At 43.9% G+C, this 25600-nt stretch overlaps 1 protein-coding gene across 9 annotated transcripts in view; it reads left to right on the top strand.

The window, feature by feature from the left end:
* ACACA (acetyl-CoA carboxylase alpha) overlaps positions 1–25600 on the top strand; it is a 206454-nt gene that overhangs the window by 22962 nt on the left and 157892 nt on the right. For 6 of the 9 annotated variants that reach the window (XM_043531245.1, XM_043531243.1, XM_043531244.1 and 3 more), the window contains exons 4-5: positions 7439–7485; positions 8333–8585. In XM_043531245.1, the coding sequence (XP_043387180.1) occupies positions 8359–8585 (227 nt within the window). In that variant the 5' untranslated portion in view covers positions 7439–7485; positions 8333–8358. Of the gene's footprint in view, positions 1–215; positions 371–7438; positions 7486–8332; positions 8586–24475; positions 24795–25600 lie in introns of those variants that run through there. The other 3 variants (XM_037880661.1, XM_043531246.1, XM_037880660.2) reach the window with 3 other exon arrangements.

Here is a 25600-nt window from a genome sequence, read left to right as displayed (position 1 = left end):
GGGCCGCTCAGACCATAGGCATCTCCTCATGGGCCACGCCCCCGAGCCTCCGCGATTGGTCACGCCCACCGCGGAGTGAGAGCCGGCCGCCAATGGCCAGCGAGGAGTCCTCACGGCGCGGCGGGCGGGGTCAGAGGTGAATGACCGGGGGTAACCTCTCCCGTCACGCCACCTCAGTGGGCGCGGGAGCTGTCAGCGCGAGGGGAGGCGGAGGCGGAGCCGGCGCCGGAGCCGGAGCCAGGGGGCGGAGCCGGCGGAACACTGAATGGGAGCGTGGGTCAGCCATCTCCTCCGCCGCGGCATCCGCAGCCAGCGCCGGGCCGGGCCGGGGGGCGCAGGGGCAGCGCCCCGTCTCAGCTGGCACCCTGAGGTGAGCCCGCCCGCCCGCTCCGCAGCCCGGCAGGGCTCCCCGGGGCGAGGGGAGAGCACGTCCGACCGCCCGGCCTGGTGGGGCTCCCCGGCCCCGGAGGGTGGGGGGCCCCCCGGCGTCCCGGGAAAGGGGGGGGCTTGGCCCCGGCCCCGCCGGGATCACTAGTGCCCCCGGGAAATAAGGGGGGCTCAGGCCAGGCTGGGATCCCCGGTGCCCCCGGGAAGTGGGGGGAGCTCAGCCTCCATCCGGTGGGGACCCTGATGCCCCAGGAAGTGGGGGGCTTATCTCTTGGCCTGCCGGGACCCCCGGTGCCCCGGGCAGTGGGGGGCTGTGTCCTGGCCCGGCAGGGACCCCCGGTGCCCCGGCCCCGTGGGGACCCCCGGGAAGTGTGTGTGTGTGGGGGGCTTAGCTCTGGCCTAGCGGGGATCCCCAGTGTTTTAGGAAATGGGGGGGCCTCTGGGCTGGTTAGGATCCCCAGTGCTCTAGGAAATGTGGGGGATTCCCCTGGGGTGGTGGGGATCCCGAATGCTCTAGGAAGTGGTGGGACACCCCCCGCCCCCCCAGCCTGGCAGGGATCCCCAGTTCCAGAGAAGGTAGTGATATATTCACCACGGTATAGGATTGCAAATAAGGAAGAAGGTTTTGGTGCTGGATTGGGGCTATTTTAAATGTGATTGTGTGGGGGTAGGTGAGTGAGTTATTAGGGATGGTTGGAGGAAGGAGGAGCGAGTGTGAATGGCCTCACCAACCTTGCTACTGGGGTTTGGGTAGGTATTTGTGATTGGGGTGGTATAATGTTCTCATGAGCTCTGTTGCGAGGGCTGGGGAACGTGAGCTGTGGCTTGGTTGTAAGGAGTGGTGTGGAGATGGTGAGGTCTCTAAGGTGCCACAAGTACTCCTTTTCTTTTTGCGGATACAGACTAACAAGACTGCTACTCTGAAACCTGAGAGAGGATAGGTGATGGTAAATGGCAGCGTGCATATGTATGTCTTGTCAGTGCCCCTGTAATGCCCTTACCAGACTTTGTGGGGCGCCGGCTGCACTGAGTCAGTGCTTCATGCACACAAGGTATGGGATTGAGTGGATTGAGATGCTGCGATTCCCTCTGCTTTCTCTTTCCTCTTCCTCTAGCATTCTCTGTACATATGGCCACTGTGATAAGGGGAAGTCCCTGGTGGCAGTGAGTGTGAATGGAGATAGCACAGGAGTAGGGCTTCTTGCAGCTCAGGTTTCTCTGTGACGCAAAGGGGATCAGCAAGGGAAGGTTGCCTGTAAATACTCCAGGCCTGTTGTTTGTGGGCTGTATTGAGACCATGTAATTCCCAATGAGTTCAAGAGTGATTGGGAAATTGTAGTTTAAGAAGCTGCAGGATATCTTTTTAATTGCTTGTGTCTCTTAACGCATTGCTTATATAGTAACTCTGTTAATCCAGCCATGTGGGAAGATTCTTTCATAATGTTTGTATGGTCTCTTAGCTCTGGTCCCTGGGATACTGTGGGTGTGCTCTTCGGGTATTGTTACCTATTATTACCATTGTTTGTTTTTCTGCCTCTTCCTTTGAAAACAAGAATAATCAAAATCCCTTTTAATCTAAAGTAATTAAATGTGAGGACTCTAAATAAACATCTGGATATGGGGGAAAGGCTGGGAGAGTAGTGGAAGCCCCAGTATGTAGGTAGGAACTATCTTTTTGTCCTGTGTTGTATGGTGCCCAGCACAATGGGGTCCTGGTCCATGAGTGGGGCTCCTAGGCACTACTGCAATATAAATAATTCATAATAATAATTCTAAATGCTTGAGGGGGCTCAAGTGTGCAAGTTTTAGATACTGCAAAAGAGATCTCTGGCCCCCACCTCCCTGGGGTAGAAGACGTAATGCAGGCAAGACCACACGCTCTCTGCAGCCACACTGGCATGTATTGGATCCAGAAAGAGAAATGATCGACTCCTCCACTTCCGATCCAGGTTACTGCATGCAGCTGCCTCTTCCCCATCTCAAGATGTTTATTTACAATGCTTTTGGATCCCATTGTAAAACTCTATCAATGTAACAGAAAGTTTCTCAGAAGTTTTTGGGAGGATGCTCTGTAATATGGTTAATATTTAAAATTCACTTGCCTATATTCCTTCCCTAGTGCAGCCCCTGTGACTTAAATAGGGTGAATTTACATATTTAGCTTTATTTTAACATATATACTTTGCTTTCCCTAATTTGAATAGACTCCTCTCGTTCTTCTGCGAGGAAATGACTAGCTGACTCTTTCAAAAGGAACATTCTCTGAAATCATATAAGGAGGCAGATAACAGAGGGGAACATTATAGCCTGTGTTTAAATCCACTACTGTTCAGGAAAACTTTTAAGCATGTGCCTAAATCCCACTGAAGTCAATGGGACTTCAGCAAAGCATTTAAGCATGTTCTTAATCTCATTGACTTGGATAGGATTTAGGTACATGCTTAAGTGCTTTGCTGAATGTGTATGGATTGCTGAATTGGGTCTGTTGTTCATAATCTTGATTTTATTTTAACCTATTGAGACTTGTAGAGTGAAATATACTGGGAGGTTGAAAAGGAGTAGAATCCAAAGATCCAAAAGCACTTTACAGTATGCTATGTTTGACAGCTGTTTAGTGGTGCAGAGCAGTTTAGGACAGGAAGTAGGTAGTATCCAATTGAAACTGAAGAACAAATGATAAACTAGAAAAACTAGTATAAATGGAGAGGGAATAAAATCTCAGGTCGAGGGAATGGAAAAAGCAGAGGAGCTTCTCGGTTCCTCAGAGCTAAGATCAAGTGTAAGTAGTCTCTCGGCCTGTTAAAGGCTATGGTCAGGTGCCTTAATGTGTTTGGTCTTTTGGCCCCGAGATGAAAACCTTGTCTGTGTCTCTTGGACCGTGAAGTACAGACATTATCGCCTAAATTATATCTGGGTGATTCTTCGGTCTGATTTTGTCCTCTTGGTTCAGTTAAGAGAACGCTCAGGATGGTGGCCCATTAATTCTGTGGTGATGTCTGTTGGCAGAAGTGGGATTCCAGAGACTGTCCTCAGATGCAGTGGTATTGGGCATATCCTAGGAACCTAGGCAGATGGTTGTGGCTTTCCTGATGCTCACCCACATACCTAGGTATCCTTAAAGAAGTTGTGACTTTATCCCTAAGTGTGGGGTTTGTTGATCTGGAAACTCTGTTGATCTGGAAACTGACTTCCAAAGTCAGTCTAGATGCATGTGCTGCTCGCCTTCAAATTCAGCGAAAGCAAACTACTATAACAGGACCGGTCAGTTTTATTGTTGTTTTTTAGTCACTTTCACTTTCTGGTTGTCAATGGTAATAATGCTGTATATTTTTTTAGGATTACTTGAATTCATTGTCATTATTATTAGAATTGTGCTTTAACTCTTCAAGTGTTGTGGAGACACTGATCTAATTTTTAAAAAATCCATTCAATTTGTTTCCCCTGAAATGAAAAAGAAATCAATAAAGTAATTCACTTCAGAAATAGTTTTGGAAAATATTTTTCTTTAAATAAAAGTTAAATTTGATTCAAAATTAAATTAGTGTCACTCTAAATGGCATTTCAGAGGGAGAAAAATTACTGAAAATGAATGGTACTTTCTTACCGCTCGATAGGGAGCAAAGCTGTGAAGAATAATTGGGCCTGTGTCTGCCCCCCAATTCTTTGTATTCACTTCTCTTCTGACAAAGTAATCTTATACTAATGTTAGTTCATGCAGCTCTGGAAGAGCGAGCTCTGGGTTCTGCCCTGCTTTGAGCATCATCAACATTATTGCAAAGTCTTTATTACCTAAAGAGCAATAGATTCCTTATTGAATCTGCAGTGCTTGGGCAATTGCAAAAACAAATTTTCAATCTGTTGGTTAATTTGATCTGGAGGGGAGAACAAAAAGGAGAATATGGCTTGAATCCTACAAAGACTTATGCCCAGGTGTAACTTTATTCACATGAGTGGTCCCAATGTGAATAGAATTGTGCATGAGCTTAAGTCTTGGGAGGATCAGGGTCTAAATCTGGACTTTGCTGTGCAATCTTTAGTCACCTCAGTCTCTGCAAAGTTCGCCTTGCAAATTGTTTTCACAACATCTGAAACCTCCTGGAAACAAGGGATTTTAGAGAGCAGGAGAGCATTGTTGTCAAGGGGATATGGCTAGTCTTTTGTTAGGGCCCAATCCAGCCCCCATTGAAGTCTGTTGCAAAACTCCTGGTTGACTTTAGTGGTGCAGGATCAGGCCCTTACCCAGGTGTTTAGTGCAAGCACAGTTAAAAAAAGAAATTTTGTATTTCAAACTTGGACAGTTTAAAGTTTCAAGAAAAATGTACACCAGGCCAGGTTTTCTTGGGATTTTAGAATCCTGTCCCCACAGTATGAAAACCAACTGGCTTCTCTGAGAAGCTCTTTGGAAAGTGCTACAGTTAATTTGAGCAAAAAGCAAAGCTGAAATCCAGTTTTAAAAAATAGGAAAGTTTCAATATATTTAGAACAAGTACAGAGTGGATAGCTAATTACCAGCTGCCCAGTAACTGTTCATGGAAATCTAAACAAAGAACGTTTGTGGCTTTGGCTATAGACAGCATGGCCTATCGAAGAGGATTGAGTTGCACTGATGATTGTTTTTGAGTAGAGATGCACTGAGAAGAAGAATGGTCAAGTGGTTTGAGCATGGACGAGGTGTTTCATGGGTTGTCGTTGAATTGTTCGGCAAACCACTTATCCTCTCCGTGCCTCAGTTTCCTCATCTGCAAAAAAGAGAGATTTTTGCCTAATGGTGGTGGTCCAAGACTTAGTTAATGCTTACAAATTTCTTTCTCTCCTGAGATGAAAGAGACTGTATAATTGCTAAGTGTTTGAGACAGTAGATTCTCTCTCTCTCTAGCTAGCTTTATGTCATAACCTAGATTATTTTCCCCCACTACACTAACTGTGCCAATACTAGATCAATACAGCTGAAATTTTACAGCTGAAATTTTCCATGCGTGATTTGATGCTAGAGTAGAATTTTTTTGGGGCAAATCAGATGCAAATTGAACAAGGCATTTTTGAGAGATGAGTCTGAAAAACAAGGTCCCCCCCCCCGTCCCCCCCCCCCCCCCCCCCTTCCTGGAAGGTCTCCTAGTGTGGGTTTTGGCCTTGGTTTGTTGGCTGTAAAGGTGCTTTTGGCTGGTTTAGGAGAGTTTACGCTAATAATTTAAACCGTGATTCTACAACAAAGCTGCAGCGGCAGATCCCTTCATGTATACCAAGACCTATTGAAGAGAACAGGGATCTGCCCAAATGGCTCAGTTTGCAGGAGTTTTCACAAACAGTATAATCTCTGCCCTGGGCATATAGCTGCAGGTTTTATAATTGCTCCCCCCCCTCAACCCCCTACCCACCAAACTAAACAGCTAAACCAGGTACATTGACAAAGGTTTTATAATCCCAAACCTGAATAAACACAGTCTTTATAACCACAAAGTGGTTAAGTATTCATCAGAGTTTTGTTTTTTTTTTTAATGGGCTGCATATGGCCCTAATGAAACCAGGAGTTGTGTTTGCAACACAGGTGCAGTTTGATCTAAATAATATACCCATGCACAATCACAGTAAGATTGACTAAGCCAGTCAGATGCATTCTTAATTTTCAGTCACTGATGAAAAGAAACTGTGTGGTGTTTTAGGAGTGCATTGTCTTGCCTACAGTACAATTACAACTATGTCAAAGACGTCCAGTTGTAACATGACTGTGTCCTATTGATGTTATAATGTGAATTGGTTTTGCCTGCGTAGACCAGACCAGATTGTTCATGTTAAGGGAACTCTGCTATATGCTTGTAGTTTTCCTAATGTGGCTATAATTGCAGTTTAGAGCAGGCTTTTTGATTGCTTGGGTGACCTTATCTCTGACCCCCACACCCAGCTGATCTGTGCTTTTCCATACTTCCAGTTGTTTTTTTGTTTTTTTGTTTTTTTTAAACCATAACCTTCACTTTGAATTTCCTGGCTCCCTAACAGTTGCTTTTTTGTTTAAACTACAGCAGTTTTCTTTGAAGTTACTGATTTGTATTTCCAATCTTAACTGAAACTTCATGGCTTTTTTTTTTTTTAATATGTTGTGTTTGAAAGTGCAGTCTTTTGAGTTACAAGAAGAAAAGCTATCCAGGGTTAGTGAAAGGTTGCCCTTCTTGTACAAGGAGAGATCTGGCTCTCCAGTCAGAACTATGTACGTGTCGAGCAGGATCACTTTAAAGCCTGTTTGGCACGAGATGCGGATGGATGGATGGGAGTATTTTTCCTGAGTCACGCTAGCGTTTTGTTATTTGTCTTAGACTGCAATTGAAAATGAGCTTGGTGGGTCTCCTCATAGTCCCTGTTTGTCCCGTTCACCTTCCACAATTGGGCACAGTTAAGCACAATTGGCAACCTCTGCTCAGGTGAAAGCCCCAGGGCAGGGCTGATGTGCTTTGGCACCGCTGTGTAGGAGACCCAGGGGCAGGACAGGATGGAGGTGCAGTGAGAGGATTGTGTGAAAAGCCTTCAGGCTGTAATAGAAGGAGGTTCCATAAGACAGGCTTGAGACATATTAGCACGGCTGCGTGGGAGAAGTTCCCAAGGCACCTGCCTGCACCATGCGTGCTTTTATTCCCTCTCTTCCCAGCACTAAACTCTGCTTTTTTTAAAGCACTGGGTGGAAAAATTAAGTTGCCTTTCCCCCTTCTATCTTGCAGTAACAAAAATACAGGTTGAATGAAAGGGCCTTTAGATGTTGTGTGTTAGCAAATTGCTCACAAAGCTACCACGTATTGTCTTGTGAGTGACCAATAGGAGGAAGCATAGTCTGTAGTCACATGGGACTGGGAGTCAGGAATTCTGGATTCCATTCTTGGCTCACTGCATGACCTATTTAACCTTCTCTGTGCCTCTCCTTCACTCTCCGTGCATTGAGTAGCATACCTATGTCACAAGGGTGTTGTGATGATTAATTGAAAGAGCTTGGAGATCCTCTGATTACAGGAGCTATATATCAAAAGTAGTATTATGTATTTATTGATGTTTGTCTCTTCTTTTCCAGTTCGTTTTGGAGGTGGATAGCTACTCAAATTGCAGCAATTACAAGAGGTTAGTTATTGTTAACCGTCCCTAATCTGATAGGGTTTCAGTGTGTGACTCTATGCTGATTTCATATTACTGAGTCAATGTAAGTGATTTTCCTTCAATGATTGTGGTTTTTGCCCATTGCTTATGTAACCCAGGCCTGCTTGGTGTGGCTCTCTGTCCCCCTCTAGTGGCAGCTTGACCGGCTAGAATTTGATGAGAATGCTACCTCTTTTAAAAAATACATTCAACAATTGATTTTTGAAAAACAACCATAGCACCAAACATTTGTATTATATTTTGTAAAACAGCCAACCTTCTCTCTTTGAGTTGGCTCTGTGTTTGGTCCCAAGTAAAAGACTGCCAGTGGATGTTTGACTTTATCATCACACCCCAGTCTGCGTGTTTGTCCCATTCCCCTGCTGTGTATTGTATTTTAGATTGTAAACTCTTTGCCAATTATTATATGTTCGTGCAGCATCTAACGCAGTGAGCCCCAACCTGGTTGGCCTTTAGATGCTACCAAAATATAAATGTTAAATAATAATAAATGTCTCCATATTGGTTTTCTAACCATGAATTTTACAACAAAAGTTGTGCCTGCTTAAAGATTGTTTGTCCTTCCTGTAGCTTTTTCTAAGCCAGCAGCTTTCGCAACAGATTAGAATGATCAGTTGCATTGATGCTTGTACAAACAGAAAAGCTACTGAAATAACACAAGTGACTAGTCTGGATCCTGGTCTCTTACCCAGTGTCAGACATGGTATTTCAACAGTGTGTGTCTGACCACAAGTGAACCCTGCTTTTGAAGGCTTTCTTGTTTCCCCTAGGAGCTAATACTAACTTCAGCTCTTGCTTTTTTCTCTTTTAGTGCTAAGAGCCCACTTTGGAGTCACTATGGAGGAGTCTTCCCCTACCACAAAGCCCCTGGAGTTGAACCTGAATTCTCATTTCATCCTTGGCTCTGTGTCTGAGGATAACTCAGAGGATGAGACGAGCTCCTTGGTGAAACTTGATCTGCTTGAGGAGAAAGAGAGGTCTCTGTCTCCTGTATCTGTCTGTTCAGATTCCCTTTCGGACCCGGGACTGTCTAATGTTCAAGATGTCCTGGCTAGTCATATAAGGTATGTAAAAACCCTACTAATCAAATCCAGTCTGCGGGCTTTTCTCACCTTGTTCCTTTTAGTCCTAGAAAGACTTTGTGTAGTTACAATATTGTCGGCTTCCTTCTTGCCCAACTCAACTGAAATGTGAGCTGGAGCACAAGGAGTATGGGGCAAGGACACTGTATTTTGTTGCTGTTGGAGAAAGGGCCTCATTTTCTCCCTCTTTGATAAGGCTTTTGAGGGGCAATATTTGGAGTGAATGAGTAAGACTGATAAAGTTCTGTGATGTACTAAAGCGGGGAGTCTCCAGGACGTGGATCATGTCTGATGACAGTAACAGAGGAGATGTGATAATGGATCTATCAAGTCTGGTATCTGGCTCTGGTGGTAGTCTAATGACTAGCCATATTTCAGAGGAAGGTAATAATGCACATGGCAGTCATGTTTTTCTGTGCACTAGGATGGTTGTAGTGTGAGGAGGTGTTCCTGCAGTGACTGGCGTATGTCCTGACTCTAGATTTGAGTACGCTTAGCTTGGCTTGCATAGCTACAAAGGGTGCTTTTGGGCCACAACATTACCCACTCCCTCCTTCTTTTCAAAATCCAGCTATCGTATATGGCGCTATGTTCCGATGGCTTTCAAAGATGGGCAATGCTGCAGGACTTAACGGCTCTTGGCGGGTCATGGTGTCTTTGGCTGAGATTTTCAGAGCGGTCCAGAGCAGTTAGAAACAGATCTTCTAGTAATTTTAATAGAAGTTATGTTTTTAAATCCCCTAGATGGCTTTGACAATTTTGTCTATTCTCAGGAATAATGGTGGGGTTTCTTCTCCCTTTTTCCCCCAAACTCCTACAAGCTTCAGGTGCCCAGTGGTGATGACGCCACAGTCAATCATGTTCGACTTTTGGATGGAGTAGTTAAGGCACGTCTTCGTTTTCTTTTAATCTCCGTCCATTGTGCTTGAAATGATTGCTTGCACAGTTGCTGTCAGGTGGAGTTTTATGTTTTGGGTGCTTGTAGTCTGAACGCTTTGTAGATCTCCAAGGAAATGACTTCTCGGAATGAGAGAGTGCCATGCTGGTGCTCTGTATCATTTGTAATAATGGGTTTACTGCCACTGGGAGAATTCAGAATTTTCATTCTGAATAATAGAAGCAGCAGTCTAGCAGGGTTACATTTAATGTGGCTGCTGCTTGCAATTCAAGGGGATCTTAGCCTCACCCTTACGAGCAAGGCGGCTACTTCTCCCCTATTATGGCTCGAATAAGATGGATGTGATGATGGTTTCTGTAGGTATCCCCACCGGATGTTAATGTTTGCTATGGAAAGGGAGTCGATTTGCTCTTTTATAGGGTCTTCAGAATGATACCTGCCCTCTAGAGATGTTGCATTTCGTTGCTGATCTACAGCTGTTTGTATGAGTTCATGATGGTGCTTGTAATGCACATATGTGTCTGCCTCATTGATGCTTTCAGCATTTTGTGCCTGTTTCTTGTACCATGTGAATGGAGTGGGGAGTTCTACGATAATTTTCTCATCTATACTGCCCAGCTCGCCTTTCAGGATGCAGCCTCTGAACAGAGAATGGCAGCAAGCTCTTTGCAACAGGGACTCTTTCTTGCTATGTGCTTGTATAACACCAGCACAATAGGGCACTGATTCTGTTTGGGTCCTCTGGACGCAAATATAATATATATCTCTGAAGTACCCATCCTGGGAAGCAGTGTGATCTAGTGACCAGAGCACAGAACTGGGGCTCTTGACTCTTCGATTCTGTGGTTAGCTGTGTCGCTGATTTGCTGTGTGACCTTAACCAAAATATTCAAGAGGGTCCACTCATTTTGGGTTTCCAAGATGAAGAATAGCCAGGGCCTGATTTTTCTAGAGATGCTGAGCATTCTGTTGACTTTGGTCGGAGTTATGGGTGCGTGGTGAAAATCGAGCCGAGTGGTCATCAAGTTAGGCACTCGAAATTAATGAATTCTTCTGAAAATATTAAATGAAAATGTCTTTTTTTTCTCATCTACAAAATGGCAGTGGTAATAACTACCCACAGATGTATTCAGAGATTTTTGTTAAGGTTTCTGTTAAGCCCTTTTGAGTTTCTTAGCCAAGAGGCAGTGAAATCACAGGCAAGTTATAAAATCTTAATGCAAATGTGGAGGAAATTACCTTTCCAATGACCTTCAGCTCTAATAGCAGCGCAAAAGGTTTTCAGTAGAAAAGAGAACATGGCCCTCAGACTTCATATGTTGTTAGACCTGAGGAAACACCATTAATGTGGTGAGAAGCCCTGGAAAGATGCAAGAGAGACAAAAATCAAAGTTCTATCCACTCCTGCCTATCACTCCTATGCCATTAACTGGCAACAAAAATCCTTAATGCAATAGGTACCCAACCTTGAGCTTTTCTTTCATAATTTGCTTGCTTTGATCTCTCTTTAGATGTCATTTGATATGCAATCAAGTTGAGAGATTTGCCAGTTCAAACAAACAAACACAAAAGTCATGGCCCGAGGCTACCTTTTTAGATTAATTAAAACTAATAGGAGTTTTCATCTTGCCTTTCATCTGAGGATCTTAAAGCATCACTGTTTTACAGATGGGGAAACTGAGGCAAGGTATCATAGAAATGTAGTGCTGGAAGGGATCTCGAGAAATTATCAAGTCAAGCCCAGTACCCTGTGGCAGGACCAGGTAAACCATCCTGGACCATCCCTGACAGGTGTTTGTCCAACTTGTTTGTAAAAGCTTCCAGTGATGGGGATGCTACCACCTCCGTTGGGGGCTTATTGCAGAGCTTAACTACCCTTATAGTTAGAAAGTTTTTCTTAATATCTGACTTAAATCTCTCTTGGTGCAGATTAAGCCCATTACTTCTTGTCCTACCTGTGGTGGATATGGGGAACAATTGATCACACTCCTCTTGATAGCCGCTCTTAACATATTGGAAGACTGTTGTCGGGTCACCCCTCAGTCTTCCTTTCTCAAGACTAAACAGGCCCATTTTCTTCAACCTTTCCTCATAGGTCAGGTTTTCTAAATATTTTATTATTTTTGTGGCTCTCCTCTGGACTCTCTCCAATTTGTCCACATCTTTCCTGAAGTGTGGTGCCCAGAACTGGACAAAGTACTCCAGCAGGGGCCTTACTAGTGCCAAGTAGAGTGGGACAGTTACCTCCTGTGTCTTACATATAACACTCCTGTTAATACGCACCAGAATCAGATTAGCCTTTTTTGCAGCTGCATCATGTTAATGACTCGTATTCGATTTGTGATCCACTATAACCCCCGGATCCTTTTCTGCAGTACTACCGCCTAGACAGTTATTCCCCATTTTGTAGTTGTGCATTGGATTTTTTTCCTTCCTAAGTGAAGTACTTTGAACTTGTCTTTATTGAATTTCATCTTGTTGAACTCGGATCAATTATCCAATTTGTAAAGGACGTTTTGAATTTTCAACTTGCCCTCCAGAGTGTTTGCAACCCCTCCTGGCTTGGTGTCATCTGCAAATTCTATAAGCATACTCTGTTCCATTATCCAAGTTATTAATGAAAATATTGAATAGTACCAGACGCCTGCAGGACGCCACTAGATATGCCCTGTCAGTTTGACACAGACCATTGGTAACTACTCTTTGAATACAGTCTTTCAATCAGTTGTGCACCCACTTTGCAGTAATTTAATCTAGCCCACATTTTCCTAGTTTGCTTTTGAGACTGTCACGCAGAATTGTGTCCAGAGCCTTACCTAACTCAAGGTGTGTCACATCTACTGTTTCCCCTTATCTGCTAGGTCAGTAATCCTATCAAAGAAGGAAATTAAGTTGGTTTGGTGTGGTTTGTTCTTGACAAATCCATGCTGACTATTCCTTATAACCCTATTATCCTCCAGGTGCTTACAAATAGATTGTTTAATAATTTGTTCCAGTATCTTTCCAGGTATTGATGTTAAGGAAGTTAAGCAGTTTGCCCGGAGATGCACAGCGAATCAGTGGCAGTGCTAAGGAATGGAACCTAGATATCTGACTCCCAGTTTCCTTTTGGTAACTACGAGATAACTGCCACCTACTGTAATGAGACAAAGATAAGTTAGTAGAGGGAGTTAATTTGAGGTCAGAGGTTGTGGCTTTTGGTCACTTCATGAGATGCCGCAGTCGTCTGCATGATTGCCTGGAGTACTAGTTCTGTGGCTCTGCACTGCCAGATGGAGAACTCTGGTTTGATTTCCAGTCTAGGTCACTGAGAGAAACTGGCTTTACTGTAGAGAAATCCCACTCAGGGGGCCCATTCAGTAGAGATTTGTCTAGCTAAAACATGGAACTGAGTGTGTCAGAAGGGAGTACTGTCCCGATTCGGTGCAATAGTGGTGACTGCAAAATGGGATGCTTTTGAATTTGGAGTGAAGTTAAAAATTAGGGGAAGTAATTCTTGATGGATTTTGTGGACTTTGAAAGAAAGAGGAATCAAACATATCACTCTACCCATGTTAAATTGCCAACCCCCTGAGCCACAAAGATTGAATTCCGATTTAATTTAAATATCTGATTTAATGAGATATTTAATGGGGAGTATGATAGAGGTGTATAAAATCAAGAATGGCATGGAAAAAGTGATAGGGTGAATAACATTTCTCTTTCTCACAGTACAAAAACCAGGGGTCACCCAATTAAATGTATAGGCAGCAGGTTTAATATAAATAAGCAGAAGTACTTTTCCACACAATACACAACTGAACTGTGGAGTGCATTGCTATGGGATGTTGTGATGGCCAAAAGTGTAACTGGGTTAAAAAACAAACTAGATATGCTCATGGAGGATAGGTCCATCAGCTATTAGCCAAGATGGTCACCCCATCCTTGGGGCGACCCTGAACCTCTGGCTGCTGGACATCAGGAGGGGAAGATGGGTGGATCTCCCCAGAATTGCCCTGTTCTGTACACTCTCTCTGAAGCTCTGGTACTGGCCACTGTTGGAGACAAGTACTGGGCTAGATGGACCATTGGCAGTTCTTATGTTCTTAATTCACAGCTTGTTGCTGGGCTAATGAAGTGGAGCATGTGATCATGGAGATTAAGTGGTGGGTGTGATGTCTGTCCTGTGCTCTAAGCTGAAAAATAGTACTGTTTTACCGAGGAAGGCAGCGAGGGATTTTTGTCTATGGATCTGGGCTTTTTGAACTTCAGTAACTTGGAGATTCAGAGAGAATAAACAAACAGTTAATCCTCCTCCCCTTTACTTTCTCCTCCAGCTCAAACACCATTTCACTGCTCTGTGGAGATAAGTTGTTATGCAATTCTGGGTGACTGTGTTATGTAGCACCAAGGTTGGAGTTGTGATCATGTACACCCTATTGACCTGGTGTGGTTTCATCAGGCTTGCCATGTCACCTCAAGAAGAGTTTCACAATGTGAAAATTCAGCCATTGCACTGAAACACAGCTGAGCAAATCACCTCATTAAGATCACCTCACTGTTTGGATTACTCCTCTTTAGTCCTCAAATAACACTCCATTAAACTGTCCTCATCTTCCTGTTTTATAGATTGGGAAAACCCATGCAAAGAGAGGTCAAGTGATCTCACGCAGCATGTTAGCTGTAGAGTCTATGATAGAACGTGGACTTCCTAGCTCCCAGGCTCCTTATCCTACCCACTAGCCAACACCACATGTGTATATTAGAAAATGTATTTATATTATCTGAGATCCTATCAGATGATTGGGTGTAATCCATAAATCAGGAGCTGGTAGTGGTTATTGAGTATGCCAAGTTTACATTTCTGTATTTCAGTATCTAGAATGAGTATGTGTTGTGTTATTCCACCTATCAATGTTCATTTAAAACTTGTTAGTCTCTGATTATCTCATTGTGTCTATGAGCAAATTTTCTTTTGGTGAACAGAAGAGAATAGGACATTGGAATTGACAGAAAACTCCACTTACTAAGTGCTATGATGTTGCTAAAGAAACCTTTGCTGAGACAAGATGTGCAAAGTAAACTCCCATTACAGCTATAAATCCGTGTGGCCTTTTAGTTGTGCCAGTTGGTCATCAGTTGACTGATTTGAAAAACGATGATCCAATTCACATGCTTTCAGCTGGAACGTGACACATCTTGCTCTGTTCAGCAGGAAAAATGCCCGCTGAAAAAACAAGTAGACAGATCAGAATATTGTTATAAAGCTGTGCCTGCCTGTACACTACTGAAAATTGCTATGCTGTACCGTGCCACCTTGTTAAAGGGGCACTGTCAACAGAAATCACGTGTTTAAAAATAATTCCCTTCACCCCCCTATGTTATAAAAGCGTCTTACATTAAGGCTGAACATCTTTAAAAAATGCTTTCATTCGTACTGTCTGTATACTTTTTGCAGTTTACATGACTTGGCCCCTAAAACTTGACCCGTGTTTTGTTTCTGGTCAGCGTCACTTTCTCATGCACTAGCCCGACATTGTGTCTTTGGGGTTTACTGATGTCTTCTGACTTAAGACAGCGTTCCTGTCCTGGTATGCCGTGGAGAACTGCAGGGAGGTGTTAAACAGCTGCTGTGTTCTATCCAGGGTGTCAACTCCTGAACGCGTGAACTTGGAAAGCATATTTACTTAATCACATTATGACATTCTTTTGTAACAGTGTGATTAAGTAAATATTTAATAAATTGTTCTTGACTTTTACGAACGTTTTCAAGATGATAAAACCCATATTAAAATCAAGGAAATTCTGCACACTTTTTTCTATTTACACCTTTAGGCCTCAGTATAGTAAGTTACTGTGCGGGTGCAGAGTTGTTCTTATGAAGAATCGCTTGCAGAATTGGATCTTCACCTGTGAGTGTAACTCCATTAAGTCGCTGGAATTAATCCCACAGAGAATTTTGCCCTTTCTGCCTCATCATGAGAAAACTTCAATAGACAAACTTTAACCAGGTGAGCAGTCCACTGGAGTACTGAGACTCACGTGAGCAGTGATTCACATGTTGAAGTCTTCTCAGAATGAGGCCCTAATTTTGATACTGAGAGGGATGTCTTGAGCACTCTAGATGGGTAGCCAGATGAGATGCCAGATCTGACACTGAACTTCGCATGATAGCACAGAGCAGTAACCAAACAGCTGATCTATTTTTGTGTTTTTATTTTAAGTTAAACAAGTAGGCTTTGGTCCTGCAAAGTTTTAGGCACCTGTGCGACCTTATGCACATTAGCAGTTCCATTGTAATCGATGGTATATCTCAGGCCTGGTCTACACTGGGGGGGGGGGGGTGAAATCGATCTAAGTTACACAACTTCAGCTATGTGAATAACGTAGCTGAAGTCGACGTACTTAGATCTACTCACCGCTGTGTCTTCACTGTGGTGGGTCGACTGCTGCTGCTGCTCCCCCATCGACTCTGCCTGCGCCTCTCATGGCGGTGGAGTACAGGAGTCGGAGGGAGAGCGCTCAGGGGTCAATTTATTGCATCTAGACTAGATGCGATAAATTGACCCCCACTGGATCGATCGCTGCCCGCCGATGCGGCGGGTAGTATAGACATACCCTCAGATGCATACTTAAGTTTAGGAACGATCAGGTCTTGCTCTGGAATTTCCAAGCCATGCACTGTTGCATAGGAAATTTTTCTTCACTGATCTGATTTCTCCCCTTCCAGCTCCTCTCCGTATTTCCAGCCATGTGGCCACTACTTGATTTGAAGGCTCCTCCCTTAATTTGCTCTCTGTGCCACCAGTTGCCATGGTACTGCTGAGGCCTGTTTGAGGAGACTTGCATCAGAGCTTGCATCTCCCAGACAGAAGGCCATTAATGAAGTGAAATTCTGTGCTGCTTGCTGAGGGCAGCAGGGTTGTTTTCCCCCCCTTTTGCCTTCTTTGCCATAGGTCAACAACTGTCAGCTCAGCAGATAGAGGAGGGTGATGCATATCCCTGATAGACGTTTCTGCAAGTTGCTGAAATAAAACTGTATCTTAAAGGAAGCATTGCCAAAACAAATAATTTCTGTCAATCTTGTCTCCCTCCCAATCTCTAGCCTTCACCATTGATACTGTTTGCTTGTCCTTTGCGCTTCTTAGTCTAGACAGTGAAATTAGCATAGCCAATTCACTTTGTTTACACTCCGATTTGCTTTCTGGTTCTCAAACACCATTGTAATATTGCTGAGCCTGAGTTTGCAGCTGTCATAAATATAAAGGGAAGGGTAAACACCTTTAAAATCCCTCCTGGCCAGAGGAAAAACCCTTTCACCTGTAAAGGGTTAAGAAGCTAGGGTAACCTCGCTGGCACCTGACCAAAATGACCAATGAGGAGACAAGATACTTTCAAAAGCTGGGGGGAGGGAGGAAAAAAAGTGTGTGTGTGTGTGTGATGCATTTGCCAGGAACAGAAAGGAATGGAGTCTTAGAACTTAGTAAGTAATCTAGCTAGATATGCGTTAGATTCTGTTTGTTTAAATGGCTGAGAAAATAAGCTGTACTGAATGGAATGGATATTCCGATTTTTGTGTCTTTTTGTAACTTAAGGTTTTGCATAGAGGGATTCTCTATGTTTTGAATCTAATTACCCTGTAAGGTATTTACCATCCTGATTTCACAGAGGTGATTCTTTTACTTTTTCTTCAATTAAAATTCTTCTTTTAAGAACCTGATTGCTTTTTTCATTGTTCTTAAGATCCAAGGGTTTGGGTCTGTGTTCACCTATGCAAACTGGTGAGGATTTTTATCAAGCCTTCCCCAGGAAAGGGGGTGTAGGATTTGGGGAGGATTTTGGGGCGGAAAGACGTTTCCAAGCGGGCGCTTTCCCGGTTATATATATCTGTTAGACACTTGGTGGTGGCAGCAATAAAGTCCAAGGGAAAAAGGAACATAGTTTGTACCTTGGGGAAGTTTAACCTAAGCTGGTAAAAATAAGCTTAGGAGGTTTTCATGCAGGTCCCCACATCTGTACCCTAGAGTTCAGAGTGGGGAAGGAACCTTGACATGGTGGCAGAGCAGTGGGATTAACTTGAAATCATTTTGAGATCAATTTGAGATTTTTTTGAACCAGAAGCACAGATTTTAAAAGGAAATATTTTTTTTCCTTTGGGCTGCTGGAAAGCAGGTTTTAAACTGAAAGCAGTTAGAGGTTTTTTTTTTCCCCCGCTTGGGGGCCAGAGCGGAGACAAAAGGGGATTGTTCTTTTGTGAGCTGGAGTTTTCTCTACCTAAAGGCAGGGTCGTTAACCTCCTGCAGGGAAATTCACAAGTCTTCAGGTCTGTGAAGTTGTTTTTTACCTAAGAGCAACTAGAGGGGTTTTCTGTCTATGTGGCTGGAGATAAAGGTGTTTACCCTTCCCTTTATATTTATGACAGCAACACTACCAAGGGATGTTGAAGTTGCCTTGAAAATTGCATTAAATTGAAAACGCTCTAGTCATTAACTAGTATAAAGTTTTTTTTTATTATTTTAAAAAAAGCCCCCAAATCTAAATTTTGGGTCTAAACTAATTGCCTGATGCAATATCTACTAAAATGAATGGAAAGGTCTCCTACTGAATTTGGATAGAGCCCTATGCCCATTTAAAAAGGGGGTGGTTTTGTAACTGCTTTATGTTATACTGGTGACATGTAAACTCTTTATTTCTTCCTTTTCTTAAACTGTCAAGCAGCTCTTCTAAAATCCATCCTACTATTCCACCCCCTCAATACAATAAATAAGAGAAGGTGATCTGCAGATCAAATTGAAAAGTGTTTGTGCCTCCATCCTGCTCTTTTTGAGATGTAAGAAGAGAAATGCTGCTTTTTCCGCCCTTCAATATATTTTTTTATCCTTTCCTCCAGTGCTTTTACATTAGAAGTACTAAGTCCAGAGTCCCTTTTTGTTGGAACATTTTGATGATATACTCAGAATGGTGCTGCGATTCCACAGTGATGAGTGATATACATATTCACAAAGACGATCTTTCTAATTAAAAGGATAAAGTATATTTTGCAATTTAATAAAACCTTCCATCTAAGAATTTTAGGGCCTTCTTCTGAGGTCTGCTAAATGCCCTCCATTCCCATTAGAGTTAGGAGGCACTCAGCACCTCAAAAGATTGGGCCTGCTAAGTGCTTTTTAGACATTTAGAGGCCCAATCCGAGGCGCACTGAAATCAGTGGAAGGTCCCCTACTGACTTCAATGGGCATTGGCTCAGGCCCTAAGTGAACTAAGTCCTGCATACATCTGGGAAATAGGGAAGTATCAATGTTCCTATTTTATGGAGAGGAAAGCTGAGGCACAAGGACGTGTAGGAACTTGCTGTGCTGGGTAATAACCAAGATCTTCTGACTTCTAAAACTGTGTTTTTAATTACAAGGCCATCTTTCTTGAGGCAGAACCTTTGAGTAGGAAATTTTGGGAGAAACATTTGAAGTTGTTTACTGTAAAAAGCACAAATATTTCTCTCCAATTCCCCCATTTCACCTTTAAACCTCTGTGACAAGGAGCACCAGATGTCATCCCTTGTGGAGCTCTTCAGTGCTGCTGCAAACTCAACTATGTAGGGGGTCAATTTTTTTTAAAATTTTTTTTTTTAAATACCCTTGTCTCTGCAGCGTAACTGGACTTGAAAACTAAGTGACTGATATTACAGGAACTTGCAGAATTACATGGAGGATCACATTTAAAAAAAAAGACCTTTCGGTAAGAGCTGATCCCAAAAACTGGTATGCGGATGGTGGATTAAGTTCAGATTATGGGGCTCAGGATTTGTATTTAATGGCAGGTTTAAAACTAGAGTTTGAGCCTGATGGCACCAAAATCTTGTGGAGTTTCTCCCAGAAAATGGCAGAAATGTCACCAGTTTAGTTGCTCTTGCTAGATTTGGAGGACATCTTGGCACTGAAGTAGAACAGCCCCTTCCTGCTTTGGATCCAACACTGAACCAAAACCAGAGTGGAAAATATGAATTCAGGGATTTGAATCTAATCCTCACGTCATCCCCTTTCCTGAAATTCAAAGGCTATCCAATTCAGGGTTCTGGTGTTGTCATCTGTAGGCCAGATTCTGTTACCTTCGCTGCTGTACTATCGTTACTCTGGAATTGAAATTGGTGGGACTACTCTTGGAGTAAGGTACTAGTAGTGAGAGAAGGGGTGTCAGAAACGTGTTTTTTGTTTGCAGTGCAAAATCTTAGTGATTCCCAGCTCTCTCTCTCTACTTGGAATCTGACTTTAACATCCTCACTTGAAGCTACTGTGCCAACTTCATACAGAATATAACTCTATTGGCTTAATTCATACCAGGAATTAATCTGGTTTGTTCCTTATGCAGTGCAATTGCAATGCAATTCCTTTGTACCCTAGGCCTGCTGGGAGGACAGGTAGTAAGAAAAGAAAGCGTAAGACAAGGTTCCTCTGCTGAAGAGTTTACAATCTAACTTGGACAATATAATATACAGGCCAGCTGTACAAATGCAGGATGCATGATCACTGTGGAGAGCTAAGCAAGAAGGATTGGCAGATTAAATGGATTTTGAGGGGAGATTTGGCGAAGGAGAGGGAAGGCATTTGACATATGGAGGAACTGGGAGTCTGCTCCAAGTGAAAAGGAGGTGTAGAAGAAGATGCAAAGCACCTTGCGGGGGAAAAGAAAGACAAAAGGAATGATTGCAAGAAGGTGTGGAGGGACACGTGGAGTGAAAGGTTCTGGATCAATAGTGCATAGGAACTGCCCATTGGAATCTGCGAAAAGAGTCTCCTTGAGTTCAATGAGCCTGTCGTGCACTAAGAAAGCAAATCTGTTGCCCCCATAATTACAGCAGAGATGCCGACTTGAAAATTTCAAGGCACAGTAGTAATTTCGGTGATCACATATTCCGGTGGTGGTCAACTGTGAAATACACGTTACAGAATAATAATTGAGAGACTGGATTTGTGAGTTACGAAAAGAAAATGAGAAGTGTCACAATGCTGACGACTCTGCAGCTGTTGCAACCAAAGCACCCAGGACAGGAAAAAGGAATCTTGTTTTGGAGGCATGAAATCACTCAGCCCTTGGGCTAGGCTGGGTCCTGCGGTTTTTGGTTCCAGAATAATTATTATGGGCTACAGTCTCCCCTCGATCCCTGCTCAGAATTCACATGGATATCAGTGTGGGGAACATCCTGAGCAATAAAGGGGATGACATATGCCTTATCGCAGTGTTTCTCAACCTTTCTAGACTACTGCTGCACCCCTTGCAGGATTCTGATTTGACTGGCATACCCCAAGTTTCACCTCACTTAAAAACTAGTTGCTTACAAAATCAGACATAAAAATGTAAAAGCGTCACAGCTTACTTCCCTGTTTTGTCTGTATGAAATTTTAGTTTGTGCTAACTTTGCTAGTGCTTTTTATGTAGCCTGTTGTAAAACTAGGCAAATATCTAGCTGAGTTGACATACCCCTTGGAAGATCTCTGAGTACCCTCAGGGGTATGTGTACCTCTGGCTGAGAACTACTGCTGTATCGTGCCCAGTCTTTAATGATTTAAGGTCCGTAAGCATTGGCCTTTCAAGCAGATCTGAGACCACTGATGTCATTTTGTTGAAACCTGTAGGATGAAATATGACATGTAACCTTTCAAGGGATCAGAAGTAGAACTGCGTTTGGTTAAGTCCAGTCAGTTATCTTCCCCGATATCCTTCCTACTTCTTACCCAAAGCATATTCAGCCATTCCTCTATGTCTAAAATAGCCCTCCAAAGCTACTTCGTTTTCTAAATTGCATGGGTGCGCGCTTGCTTTGTCTGTGTGTCTCCGTAAAATAGCTTGCAAGAGCAGCTCTGAAACTGGAGTAGATCGTAATATGGTTGCTTTAGCTGCGCTTAAAGCTTCCCACTCGGATTAGATACATCTGTAAATCAGCATGAGTAAAAAAAAACAAAACACTGCATTCATGATCAGAGCAGCCTCTCCACACCCTTTGTAGGCCTAGTGTGCAAAATAATCCTTTCAGGGTTTGTGTGTGTGTGTGGGTGTGTGCGCGCGTGCTGCCGTCTGCTTAAGACTGCATTGCAAACAAGCCAGCTAATGCATCACTGCCTCTGGAATAAACTGCTACGTCACTGATAGGCATGTTACAGTGCTGGGATCAATGCAGGCTCCTAGTTGGAATGTGCGTCAGGTACGTGTCTAAAATGGATGCTCTCCATTTGTTAGAGATCTGAATGGGAGACAACAGCATAGGTTTGTCTTTTTGTCTAACGATGGGCCTGGGGCCAAAGAGAGGATGAATTTCTTGTGTTTACTGTAATTAGGGTAACATGGACAGTGTCTTTGTAGTTAGATGCTCGGGAAATAACCTTTGCAGTGTGTGTGTTGTTTGGGGTGGGTAGGGGGAGTATTATATCAGAATGGTACTATCCTTGTGCAGAATGTCTCTTGAGGTTGTGTTGCACCAAAGTCATGTGCACTGATTTGGTAGCATGCCTCACAGTGAATTCAGCTGCTACCAGACGTGATTCATATTTTTAGCCAATGCTGTGGCTGCTCCAGGCTTGATATAATTGTAACAGAGGCGGTAGATTTATTCTTCCGTGGCTCCCAAGTTCGGAGACTGAGTGGGTTTGGGATGTGGGGGGCTCGAACATTTGGCAGACATTGTCATCTGCCTGATGAGTGGAAGGGGGAGCTGGAAGCGCTGGGAGCACCAGCTCTGCTGTAGCCCTCCTGGCAGGCTGCCAAGGACCTGGGAGCTTGGGCAGTCCATGTGGTGGGCTGCCCTGGAGTTGTGGACCCCACTTCCCCAACAGCCCACTGTGGAGGAGCTGGGGAGTTCATTGAAATTCGACTGTTTCTATGCAGTGTTTCAAGACTGGCAAATTCCTATGGGGAAAATGAATTGTGGCAATTTTTCTGACTAGCTCTGCCTGCCTCCAAAGGTCCCTAGCACTCAGTGAATGTAAGCAAAGGCTATCAGTGGAAGTGATGCATTTAGTTGTTGGGTGAACATGCCAGTTGCTTCATTAGCCATGAAGTGATTAACCAGGTCTGCGCCCTAGACGAAGTATTACATCTGCTGTGTCAATGCTTGTTAATGCTGGGATGAAAGGATGGTTTCAGAATAGTGGGTGTTAATCTCCAGGTGGGTAGGCAAAGCAGTTGGGGAACCTGGGATCCCAGGTTCCCCATCTCAACAGCGTGTGCTTTGGTTGAGAGCAGCTTCCTAATAAAAATGGGAGAGGAAGGCAGCGTGGAGCAATTCCATGAGCAGAGCCTGGAGCCTGAAGGAATCTTGCCACTGATGAAGGAACTGACAGCAGCAGCCCCTCAGGACTTGCTTCTTCTCTTCCTTCTCTATCACGTCAGGAAGGGACAGAAGCAGTCATGTTCCCGCACAACCAGCATCTGAGCACTCACCCCAAAGTTCGGGTGTCAGAATCCAGCACACAGCCAAATTCCATGGCTTTCGTACAAAGGATCAAACCAAATCTCTAGGGCTGATCACCCCAAATTCTGTGTGCGCGTTGGGGGCTGACATCCAGATCCAAATTTTTGCAGCTCAGACCCTTCCACTAAGTCTTTTACCCGCATTGTTCTCTAGTCAGAAGAGATTCCCTTGCACTGCAGCTGCTCTATCTGCTTCCTTCTCTGCAGCCACAGGGTGTCATTGTGTCCTTCCACCTTTCTGCTGATAAAGCTCAGGGAAAGTGGATCCACACAGGCCTTTTTGCCTGAACTTTATCAGACATGGCAGCTTCCCCCCCTCTCCCTCACCATGTGCCCCTACTCCTAGTTCCTCTCTTTGTCTCAGTGCACCGGCTTACCTCGTCATTGCTCTGGCACCCTGTTGACCTGCTTCAGGCTTCTGCAGACACCATGTTAAGAGCTGTAAAGGCCAAGAAACTCTACTGGTTGCTGTGGGTGCGTCCTTATTGAAATGATCTTTGGATGGTTCTATAGTTTCCCTCCTGTCACTCATGCTGGCAGACCCTCTGCAGGCTGGGATCCAGGCTGTACTAGTTTAAACTATGTGATAACTGGAGATGGGTCCCTGTACTTTTCAGGATTTGAAAACAGAATCCGATTTCTGCATCTAGTTCTGATCTCACAGCGAGCAGGATGATGTTCTACCTTTTGCTACATACACTTACACTTCTTCTTACGGTTTTTGTGCTCAGAGGTCCCCAGTGTACCTTTTTGTGTGTGCTTGATGCTCATGTTTATTTCTATCTTAGGTACTTACAGGGCTCTCATCACCATAGTATCTGAGATCCTCACAATCTTTCATTTATTTATCCTCACAGTACCCTTATGAGCTAGATAAGTATCATTATCCCCATCTTAGAGATGGGGAACTGAGGCACAGAAAGACTAAGTGACTTGCAGAAGGCATCACAGCCAGCCAGTGGCATGGCAGGGAATTGAATTGAAGTCTCCTGGCTTCCAGGCTAGTGCACTGGACCATCCCTCGTCCTGTCTAATCCACACCATCATTCTCTGTGTGACTGGAGAAGCTTCACATCTGATTCTCCTCTGTTTAACTGTGGGCACATGTTCTGTGTCATTTGCCCAGCATGGTGACTTTATTTTCAACCTGATCTAGATAGCAGTCCTTTTAGCTTGATGGAATTCTCTGGGATTATTGGCTAAAAAAGGAACACCGCAGTGGTGCCCCCTCCGCCCCCACTGCACCCATGCAGCTTCTGAGCAAGTGCTTGCTGATCCACCGGCCAGTATCCATGTATCCACCAAGGCATTGTCTCTGGGTGTGTTTGACATATAGTCCTGACAAACGGGAAACTGTGGAATGTAAAGTGTATTCTAAAGTGACCTCACTCTGTGCGCGGAGAATGATCATTGCAATGAAAAGCCATTTTGCAGCATGAAAACTGCAGTAGCAATGCTGTCTCTTAAACCCAATTACATAACCTGTAGATCTTTTCTTTCTCCTCCCTGATCAACCCTCTTCTCTCAAATGCAGATCAGGGAAAGCTGCTGCCCCAGCTGAATAGACACACCATGTGTCACCGGGACAGAGAGAGAGAGTGGCTGAGACTGAAGAGGGTGGGGAAGTGAGAGACAAAGGTTAAAAATCTGAGGCAATCAGGGAGTGCTGCTGTTCAAATCTAGTTCCAAGAGGGACCATACAAGTTCAAAGGAGGCACTTTGTGCCTTTCTCCTTCCAGCAACTACTGTAAACAAGTCATAAACAAAATCCAAATCTGGAAATCCCTCTAGCAGACCACCATGGAGGATTCTGCAGAGGCAACTCAAGAGGTCAGGTACCACATGCTCCAAAGGTAAGAACTGCTCAAGCTTTACTGTTGTGGTCGGACATTACAAATTACATCTTCACAGCACTGAGAGGGTTAGAGACTTTCCTCTGGAAAATCAATACCGGATCCTTAATATTTTTCAGTGGTGATTTGATCATCCTTGGAATTTTGAATTGGTAGGAGGCGTTTGGGGATGCAGTTTTTGCAACCGAGGCTTTATTGTGTCGTAGCAAGAAAGTAAATATGCTCAAAGAGTGACAGGGACAGATCTTCTTTGAATTGCTGCAGAACTTTCAGTTCAGCTTCCAAAACTGCAACAGCAAACTTTCTAGATAGGGGCTCTCAAGAGACAACCAAATGCTGCAGCTGTGTTCAAAGTGACTTGTTGCCATTCCTTGCCAAGTAACTTAGACTGTAACTGTCTACAGCTGGGCTGGCTGCTGGTTTTGCACAGGATAATTCCTGCTTTGTTTGGTGCTGTTTCACATTAGGCAATACTCCCCCTCTACCAACCACCCTCCCGAAAAAGTAAAAGCTTCTTTCTTCTGCCCCGAGTTGATACATACTCTCAATTATTAGTACTTAGATTCCATGTATCAGTATGCTGCCTATTACTAAATAGACTCTGAGCTATACCTGCAAGCAGTTTGTTTTATTCTGAATATCTAAGCCGTGGTCTTGCAAACATTTGTGTGGGGGGAATCTGTGCTCTTGAGTACTCATTTGAAGTTAGTGGGACTAACACTCACATGCATAAGCGTTTGCAGGAGTGGACACCAAATTTGTACTTTGTCCCTTAGTTCTCTTGTTTGTTGATTTGCCGGTTTCCA

The sequence above is a fragment of the Chelonia mydas genome, chromosome 17, assembly GCF_015237465.2.
Source record: "Chelonia mydas isolate rCheMyd1 chromosome 17, rCheMyd1.pri.v2, whole genome shotgun sequence".
NCBI classification, from domain to species: domain Eukaryota; kingdom Metazoa; phylum Chordata; order Testudines; family Cheloniidae; genus Chelonia; species Chelonia mydas.
This window is presented reverse-complemented; position numbering and strand designations above follow the sequence as displayed.